Here is a 9,935-nt window from a genome sequence, read left to right on the forward strand (position 1 = left end):
AATTATTAATACAGTAATTAGGCAAAAGCTGTAAATGTTCCTTTATCCTGTTTGAAAAAATATTTTAAGATGGTGTGGTGTTTTACTACATTCTATCTTATTCTAGTCCATTTGCAAAGCCATAAACCATAAAACTATATCACTGTGTATCAAGGAAAATGAGCACTGAAACAAGCAAACCACCAGGTGGGACACAAATATGCAGCTATTCTTCAATGTTTCCACAAACATTTTTGTCCTATAGGAGAAATCCAAGTGTATAGTTATTTATTGGGGAAAAATAGCTTGGCACTTTAGCCAGTAGCAGTGAGTGTTACATGGTTTTAAACCTCAAGTTGGGTCTATATGATTGGTAACATCCAAGTTCTAACAAGGACAAAAAGTCTTATATTTAAATGCAAAGATGAAAAACTAAGATTGTCAGCCCGGTTTCTTCCTATTGTTCTCTGTTGGAAGGCTGCTGCCCTCCAGTGGCCAATATGCAGTAAGTGCTGGAGGTAACATTTTGTTTCTTAATTCTGTGAATGTATCTTCGAGTATATAGTGCATGCTCTGCTTCAGTACAGAATGTACAAAGAGTACTGGATGTAAATCTTTCATGCATGTGGTATTTTTACCTGCCACTCAAACAGCTAAATAACTCCCAAGCAGTGACATCGCCATTGGAATTCACCTCGTCTTTCTAGAGGTGTTATGGGAGACAGCAAGCAGTCATTTTAGCAGGGATTCCTTACGGCTCTGTCATCATTGGGCAGGAAGATAAGACCTGGTTGCATACACATATGCACACACACTCACACACACACACACACTAACACACACACACACAGATGTCACACTCATCCTTTTTCCTTGCCATACTGCCCTATTGCCATCCAGGGGTTTTACTGAAAATACTATACTGATGATACACTACAGTTGAACTGCCTGGGAGCTACAATCTTCCATAATGCTTTACACCTCCATGACCTTCCTAATAATGAAGAGCAAAATGTAATGTTTATCTCTCGCGGTTACTAACATACGACACGGTTAACAACATACGACAAACTTTATCAGAGTAAGGTATCGTGCATTTGATATTGACAGTCCTCACGCGTTTCTGGGAGTATTTCTTTCTATTTTGTTTCCTAGCTCGACAGACATTCCACACAAAAAAGCGGAATGCCGCCAGCAGTGGTAATTATAGGACAATGGGGAGATGTCGTAAATGGCTGTCCCTGTGAAGAGCAGAGGCCCACCGTCATAACATCCTGAATGCAATGTTCATTAGCTTATAAACAGAGGTAAGGGAAACCAGTCCAATACCGTATGTGAATGAAAACTTGTCTCTATCATGATGTGCTCCATCCTCTATTGACAGCAAGCTATCGTAAGTGGTTTCATTCAAGGATGGTGGGGCTCTGCCTGCTCCATATTTCAGTTTTGCTAACAAATCTTAACATTGCAAAAATGAACCATTGTCAAAACTGGGAACATTAGACTTTTACAGCTGACGTGTTTTCAAAATATCCACTTCAAGGAAGGAGCAGGGCGATTTATATCCATTCATCTCAAATTCAAGGACCGTGTTAGGAAATGTTTGCCTGTCCAGAGAATATACAGCATTATATTTGTTATTCATTTATTATTAAGTCGAAATCTGTCCAACAAAAGTTAGCAAGACGAATGTCACAGACAGACAGTTTTATTTCGAGGTTGCAAACATTATCTTACAGACAGTCTCATGATGCAACGTGCACCCATGATACTGCATGAGGTAACATAATAAACACATCTGCTTTAGAAAACATTAAAACCATGAAGAGTGAACTGTTACAGTCTTCACAGAAACACTTGTCTCATTTGCAATTTCACACATGAGAAACAATACACAGTATGTATATCAGTTACTTTTTTATATAGTTATTTTTGTGTCATGTGGTTAATCAGCATTTTAAATATCAGTGGAAATTCCACTCAAAACCGAGGGCATGATTGCACTTACATGATTTATGTTTCCCTTAAAACACTTAAAACAGCATTGCCTTTCGTTGTCTAATTATCTTTTGTTGGCTTCAGGCTTTCAAGTGTCAGTGCATGCTCAGAGACTGCTTGTGCCTTGTCCACAGATGATGATTAAGCTGCCAGGACAGGGGCATTGTGGGACAGCTGTCTACAAAGGTGTCCGTGTGGGTCTCATCATAAGGTGTACAAGGCCCAAATTGGTGGCCGGGGTTAGCACTGTGTCTGGTGCTGTAGAAAGGGGGGCTGTGCAGCTCCTCCCGGGGGCTCCTGTAGTGGTTCTGGGGGAGGTAGAACTGCGTTTCAGGGGCGTAAGCGGGGTAGCGAGGAGAGGGCGGGGAAAAGGTGACCGGAAGTCCCGGTGTGTCTACGTAACGCTGCTGCTGAGAGGGCAGAGAGTGCCCGTGGCTGCGGGTTTGAGCCGGGCGGGGCGGCGGATGCTGCTGGCGCAGGTGGCCCTCCGGCGCTACCACCCGAAGGGCCTCTCCCGTTCCCTCCCGTCCCGCCGAGCCCGCCCCTCGCCGGCCCTCGCCGTGGCCCCAGGGCTGGGCGGCCGCCGCCGCGGGGCGGGCCTGCAGGAAGACGGACAGGGAGGAGATGCGCTGGATGGCGCGCTGCAGCGTGGCGATCTTGGACAGGCGCTTCCCGCCCAGGTCGTGCCGGAGGACCAGGCGCAGGGCGTTGAAGGCCCGGTTGTAGTCCAGGATGCGCCTCCTCTCGCGGACGTTGGCCGCCACCCGCCGCACCTTGGAGCGCGCGGGCCGGCTCCTCCTCCTCCTCCTCCTCCCGGACCCGCCGTCGCTGGCCTTGCTGGGGCCGCTGGCCGAGCGCTCGCTGTCCGGGAGAGGCTTCACGGCGCCGGCTCCAACTGTGACATCCTTGGACTGAGCCAACGGGCTGATCGCTCGTTCCTCTTCAGAGAACTCTGATTCTGCAAAACTAGACGGGCTGGCCATCACGTCTGAAAGCTGCTGTCCCTAGGGTGACTCTCCCTCTCTCTCTCTCTCTCACTCTCTCTCTCTCTATCTCTCTCTCTCAATATTCAGCCAATACCTTTCTCCCCCAGAGCCCCTGACACAACTCTGCTTCCTCCTGACTGCCAGGCTGCTTTTTAAAGGCTGTTCCGTTGTAGTGTCACATGGCGTGGCTTCCAGCGAAGAATTCCGTGCTCTATGTTTATGGGAGCCCTCCGGGCAAAAGCACTGGCTAATGCTCCAGTCACGCCTCCAGCTTTTTTTTTTTTTTGCAGGAACCTTGCGGCTTTCCAAACATTCACTTTAGCACATTGTCAACAAGATCGATTACGAATGGCGTTTGCTGTAATGCACTCAATTGCTGTGAAGTTTACAGGAAGACAGGAAGAAATGCTGAAGACATCTCCAAAAAAAAAATGACTTATTTAAAACTCACATAGAAAAAATCATCTGTTTTGCTTAGAAAAACTTACGAATTAAGACTTTAGGCTTAGTTTTCTGAGTGATGTCGATAAATGTGCAGCCGGTCTTTTGGTCTCAACCCAAAAGCTGTCTTTTTTGTTTTTAATGCTTCTATCCCATTTTACCCCAAATTTTAGAATGCCCAATCTTATTTTTACCAGCACTCATTGCCTCAGTCTCCACCATTGATTTTTGGAGAGCGCAGTAAAGCGTGGGGCCCATCCGTGAACTAGAACAGTGCCTGAACAGGATGCGTCGCCCAGAAGCCCCACATTCGCTGGCTTTCTGATACACTACATGGTATATACACCCCTTGGTCTGGGGCTGCTTTTCATGGTTTGGACTAGGCCCTTTAGTTCCAGTGAAGGTAAATCTTAATGCTACAGCATACGATCACATTCGAGACAATTCTGTGCTTCCCCTACAGTTTGGGGAAGACACTTTCCTGTTTTAGCACGACAGTGTACCTGGGCACATAGCGAGGTCCATATAGAAATGTTGGTTTTGTCAAGAATGGTGTGGAAAAACTTGACTGGCCTGCACAGAACCTTGAACTCAACCTCAACTGTGAGCCAAGTATAATCACCCAATCAGTGGCCAACCTAATGCTCCGGCTGAATGGAAGCAAATCCCTGCAGCAATGCACCAACATCTAATATAAAGCCTTCCCAGATGAGTGGTGGTTGTTATAGCTGGACCATGAGATGCTGAATGTCAGGTGTCCACATACATTTAGCCATGTAGTGTGTGTGTACTGGTGTCAGAGGTTATTTGTTCTTTCTCCACTGTCCACCGCTGAGCTCACACAGACACGAGTTGGAAAAAGAAGTTTTGTGTGCAGCTTAATAAACAGACTCCATGCACTTGATCAACCAGAGAGCTGATGCATACTGATACACACAGTCATTTAGCCAACTGAATCCCTCTCTCCCTGGGTAACAGTATGGTGTATTTTGCACCTCTGCACCACAGCTGACAATGGGATGATATGGATTCAATACCAGACCGCCAGGCCCATCCAAACTCCAGAACGGTCTTAACCAGCCCATTCTATTTTTAGTTCTTTGCGTGTGTCCATTTGGGACCATTTTTCACTTTTATCAGATAACCAGCATTTGATACATGTCCTTTTACACTTCACCCAAGCTGGGAGGCCAGGAAAACACTTAACCACAATGATTTATACTGTAGATATGTCTATGGCTCCAATAAAGTGTGCCTTATTAGGTGATCACTCCTCTCTTGTTGTGGAGGTGAGGGAGGGTGTAATTAGGGTGTCTCAATGTTGGCATAAATCAGTGTCTCACATCCCCGAGGACAAGAGCAGATAAGGTCCAGGGCTTCAAAGTCAGGGAAACAAGAGCGAGCATTTCTCTATTCTAACCTGCAATTGCTGTCGCCTAAAGCACCCAGTTCCCTGTCTGTCTGTTTCTGCTTTTTTTCCCCCTCTCCTTTTGAGCCAAACTAAAACCTTGAAGAGAGCATAAATGTTTGTCCAGTTGTAATCTGGTCCAAATGATTTGAGATGTTTCTTTTTCTGACAGGGAACCGTGATCCCCTTGAGCATGCATGTTACTTATCCATAAGTAAGGCCTGTGATGTTCTCTGAAATTGTAAATTGAAATGTTTTCGTCTTGTGTATTATTTTCTGTTTATTTTTTAACCTATTTTACGCTGGACAGTTCTCAGTACTGTTTTTGCAAGGTGCTTAATGGATCATTATTGTTTTTTTTCAGTTTAAACTGGCCTCTGAATTAACCCAGAAAGTTACTCTCACTGCCTCAAATAGGCTCTGGGTGATAAACTGTGAATCGATGACAACTGGAAAAGACTGACTTAAGTTGTGCGGTTTCACTTCATTTTCAGTCAGCGTTATACTTCTCACAGCCAGACATTTCACTGTTTTGTCTTTCACTTAACTTTTAATTCATTCAATAGTAAGGCTTGATACAGTTAAATAATTTGTTCAGCATTTTCAGGAACAGTTCATTTCAATGTTCTTTTTCCGCAACGATAGTTAATCAAGAAACAGTGTTTCAATTTGAAGATGAAAATATGTACAGTAAAATATGTAGAAAATAGTAGAAAAGAAGAAAGTTTTCCCGTGCATAATCAACAGTCTGTTTACAGGATAACAAGATATATGTATACATACTCTGGATGCTTTAAAACAGAATTGGCCAAAATTCGGTCACAACAAATCTCATTTATGCATGTTTGTTTCATGTTTTTCTTTTTACCTCCAAGGCACGGTCATTATTAAGTCAAGGATTATTGCTTTCAGTAGCTTTACAGACCTTAATTTACAACTTAACTTCAAAGTCATTCCATAATGTTACACAATACATCAGTATCTGGTAGGTTTTTTTGCTCTGCTGGGTCCATCTTGGGTGCCCTTGTGGGAAATTCAGTTTGGCGAGAGTGTGAACGGCGGTAATGAGGCATCGCACCCTGGACCCTGGATCCCGCAGCTTGCTGCTTGACCATTAGAACAGGGCACCCCTCCAAGGCTGAAAATCATATCCACTGAGCTGAAGGGGTCATGATCCTTTTACCACCAAAGACAGGTCATTGAAAAGACCTTGCATAAATTTAATGGCACGTATCCAAGCCATAGCAGTTATTTTTCAATTAGGTTATTGTGCAAGAGAAGGAAAAAAGATTTTTAAAATGATCTATTTTTCATCTAAAGAAATATACTGCTTCTATTTGTGCTTATTACTTCTGGAAAGCAGACTCACTGAGTCAACAAAGAACAAATGACCACACAGTTCCTTCTTTAGCTTTGAAGAAATTCTCTATCTGTAATGTGAATGCTAACGCGTTTCAGGCTCAAAAGATTAATGAGTTATATCTATAACGGAGAAGCTGTTGTGATGTAATACGTTCTACAATTACAAAATATTTTTCTCTTTGAAAATAAGTGACCTGAAGACATGTTGAGAGGGGTTGCTGTATACAGGCTTGAGACAATGTTTTTAAATGACATAGAAATTGTGTCTGAAATGAGACACAATGTATTGCATTTGAAAACAACAACTTGCATTGGTTTTCTTACCCTTTTGGGGACATTATGCATTCATGAAATTATTTTAGTGTCCAAAATCTGAAATACAGTAGTATGGTGTTCATGTTGTGGTGGAATAACTTGAACTTTACAAACAAAGGACAAACAGTTTTTTTCCAAAGAAAATGAAGAAAAGAGATGCTGTTAACCTTACAACATTGGCCTTCATGTTTTGGTCTGCAATTAGAATGCAGTTAGAGCACCAGTCATTACATTCCATCATTACTCTGTAATTTGGAATAAGGTGTAAACACCATGACCTTTGCCTGCTAATCACGGGTCTGCTAGAGGAAATATAAAAATATAGATTGTAATGATTTCCCACAGGAAGAATACACAGGAACAAAATGGCTGCACTGTGAAATTAATCATTTGTGATTGCTATGTTAAATAATTTATATAATTACTACATATACTGTATATAAATTGTCATTATAAAGTTGAAGAACTATATAAAGACATGCAAGCATATGAAAAGAGAAAAATCATGGTATTAAAGTAAAAACATTCGGTTTGGTTAACAAAGGTGTCCCAAAGCAGAAAACTGCCAATGACATTTAGTGCTGTTTTAATGGTCTTAGCACACGGTCTAAAGCGTAACACACAAGTACATTTTGGGTGTGGCCAGACCCATTTTGACAGCACATAGTTCAAGTGTAAAGTAAGGCACAGGTTCAAAAGTGATGGACTTAGTGGCTTAATGAATAAATAGGTGTGTCTTGGGTGTAACATGCAATAAACCAACCAATCTCCTCTTGGCAGATTGCTAATATAATAGCACATTTAGCAAGACAGGTTTACCTATGAGGAAAAAGGCCTGCTCATGCGCAAGTTCATTCAAATTGCCTAAATGAATTGTCTGTTGCGGTGCAAATTTGTTATTGTTTCAGATTTTCAAAAAAGGCTTATTTTTTTTTTTTTTTTTTAGTTCTCTTCAGAATCATTTAGTCAGGTATTGAGTAACAGGTGAAATCAACGGGGATTTAATTGCTGAACATATGGAAATCTTCTCATTTACACTTACATTGAATTTTTATATGTTATGCATGTTTGTGTGTGCCCCGGTTTGTGTAACAGTCAGGAAGGTGTATGCGCATTGCACACCCCCCTGTGTAGGCACGTTACTATCTTAATATTTTGTTCTTAAAATAACAATGAATCTGTGGCATGATTTAAGACCAGGTTTTGGTTGATCATAATGTAAACGCTTTCAGCTGCTTCAAAATAAAAAATATGCCGACAATTAATTTGACCACGCCACATTTTAAGATCAGCATGCCCACATGGGGTCATTTGCTATTCCACCAGAGTAGGCACTAAATGGGAAAATGACAACTGCATCTGTCTGAAACTAACAAAGACACTAGTGTTTAGGTTACTGCTGCATTGCGCTAGTAGGGGGTCCAAGACAGAGCCCTTAATGTATAATTAGTCATGTATCTTCTTTGCTATGAGCAAAAAGGTGTAGGAAAAGGTAACTGGGTTTGGCCCTCCTTTCTGTCACATGCAGTGCACAGGAAGACCAGGCACCACACCAGCGGGTCTGTGGGAAAGGCCTTCTTTTCCCTGGGTTGAGAGAGAGGGGGGGAAGCAAAGTAGTTTAGGGGGGCAATGTCTGATGGTCAGGTTGGATAATTGGGGGTTTCTTTAAGCATGGGAACCACAGAGTGTCTGTCCAGCTCTCTTCGGGGCGTTTTTTTGTGGGGGCCCTTATTTCTACCTGGAAGCAGCAGTTTAGAGCAGAGATGCACTCCTAACTTTAACTTAAGCACAGGGGATCTGGATTCATTCAAAGGCGTGATGCTGCATACTGAGGTTTCTACACACTCTCACCGGTTATCGAGCTTCATTTTAAGTCTTTCTTAAATATGTCTAAATCTGTCAAGCGTAAGACTGTAATACGTTAATCTGTGAATGTTTTATGGAGGCATGTCTTTATTAGTGTTCAGATTAATTTGGTTGGCTTCTACAAAGTCTATTCAATAGCACTATTCTAAAAAAATAATCTCTTCATGGAGAATTTGTGAATCTCTTCAAACCATTTCATAATCCCCTAATTGATATGCTACTCACAGTTTTAAATCATTGATAACAGAAATAACTTTGTTTTCCAGGCAGTGATATTTTAATGCGTAATGTGGACTGGTGAACAAACAATCCTTTTATTATTTTTTTTTAAATGTGCTTCATAGCAGATTTATGGCTACAGACAACATGTTTACAATGTGCAGTTATGAGTATCCTTGCCCCATTCTTTCTGGCTTAGGGCAAGACATTTATAGTTATCAGTTGCCATCTATAAATCAGAGCCATTATGGGACTCCTTGTGACATATTTCAAGAAATAAACATTTTTTTACAAGTAGGAACCTGCCCCCCAAACCTGAGGTTAGCAATTTCTCTGGGCCAAGTGGCAGTAATGAGAGGCCGCTGGTTGCTTGTTCTCAGTAGTCTGAGGCCATAGTTTATTGATAAATATTTCCACAAAGGTAGTTAAGGTAATAAGTAAGCAGGCGCCAGCGTGACTTGGCAATGGAATGTAAATACAGGTTTTCAGAGTAAAAAGGTGGAATTTTCTCACCTCACTAAAAGCTACAAATTGGTATTGGTTTCCCTTGTGTTTATGCACATTTTCTCTCTCACCCAATCAGTCAGTATTGGACATCACAGCCAAACTCATACTTTGGCTGTTCCATGGAAAATACATTTCGGTAAACCATTTTGTGTAAGCACAGCTTTCACACAACACTTTGATTTCTTGCACATTTACGGTGCTGTTGAATGTTTAACTATCTATTTGTTTTAATTTTACACATTTTTAGAATGTATTCAGTTTACTTTCACTTTATTCAGCATATCTTTGCATGAATTAAAATAAAAGAATATCAATGTTATCAATCCTGTATGACCTTCAGTGTGACCATGCATTGTGCTTTGGCTTTAGACATGCATTTAGACATTTTTGAAAACTTTCAGGGGGTCGTAAAAGCATGGGCTGAGGAGGGGGTTGAAGTGACATGAGAGGGTAAAGGGAGGCAGCCAGAGGCAGCAGTAAATCTGCACCGGGCTTTTGCTGGTGCACGTTCCCTCCAGTCCCTACTCCTCTCCCTCTGTCTGTTGGCAGTGTTGTGTGCCACCTGGCTGGCTGGGTGATGGTGCCATCTAATCGAACCAGGATCCCACTCTATCGGGTGGCAGAGGGCTTCCCCTAATCTAACTTCTAAACAGTCTAACCTGGTCCGTGTCTCCCCTTTCACCCACTGGAAAGAAAGCCTGAGACAGGCTGTAAGGCCTTACAGTTATATACTGTAAGGCTAACAATGTAATACACACTCAACCGGAGCAATGTACAGTATTGATTTATTTTATAGTACAAAGGGGCCTTCCTTTCTTCCATCATCAGCCAATGAGATTACTGGTCATTCTAAT

The 9,935-nt window shown here is 42.1% G+C and overlaps 1 protein-coding gene across 1 annotated transcript; it reads right to left on the reverse strand.

Annotated features, from left to right (window-relative positions):
- Positions 1-2,072: 2,072 nt before the first annotated feature.
- On the reverse strand, positions 2,073-2,960 carry LOC118235825 (class A basic helix-loop-helix protein 9-like). The gene has a single exon (XM_035433664.1). It carries the CDS (start codon positions 2,958-2,960, stop codon positions 2,073-2,075), a length of 888 nt encoding a protein of 295 aa, XP_035289555.1.
- Between the last annotated feature and the right edge of the window lie 6,975 nt (positions 2,961-9,935).

This window comes from Anguilla anguilla, chromosome 9, assembly GCF_013347855.1.
Source record: "Anguilla anguilla isolate fAngAng1 chromosome 9, fAngAng1.pri, whole genome shotgun sequence".
In the NCBI taxonomy this organism is placed as follows: domain Eukaryota; kingdom Metazoa; phylum Chordata; class Actinopteri; order Anguilliformes; family Anguillidae; genus Anguilla; species Anguilla anguilla.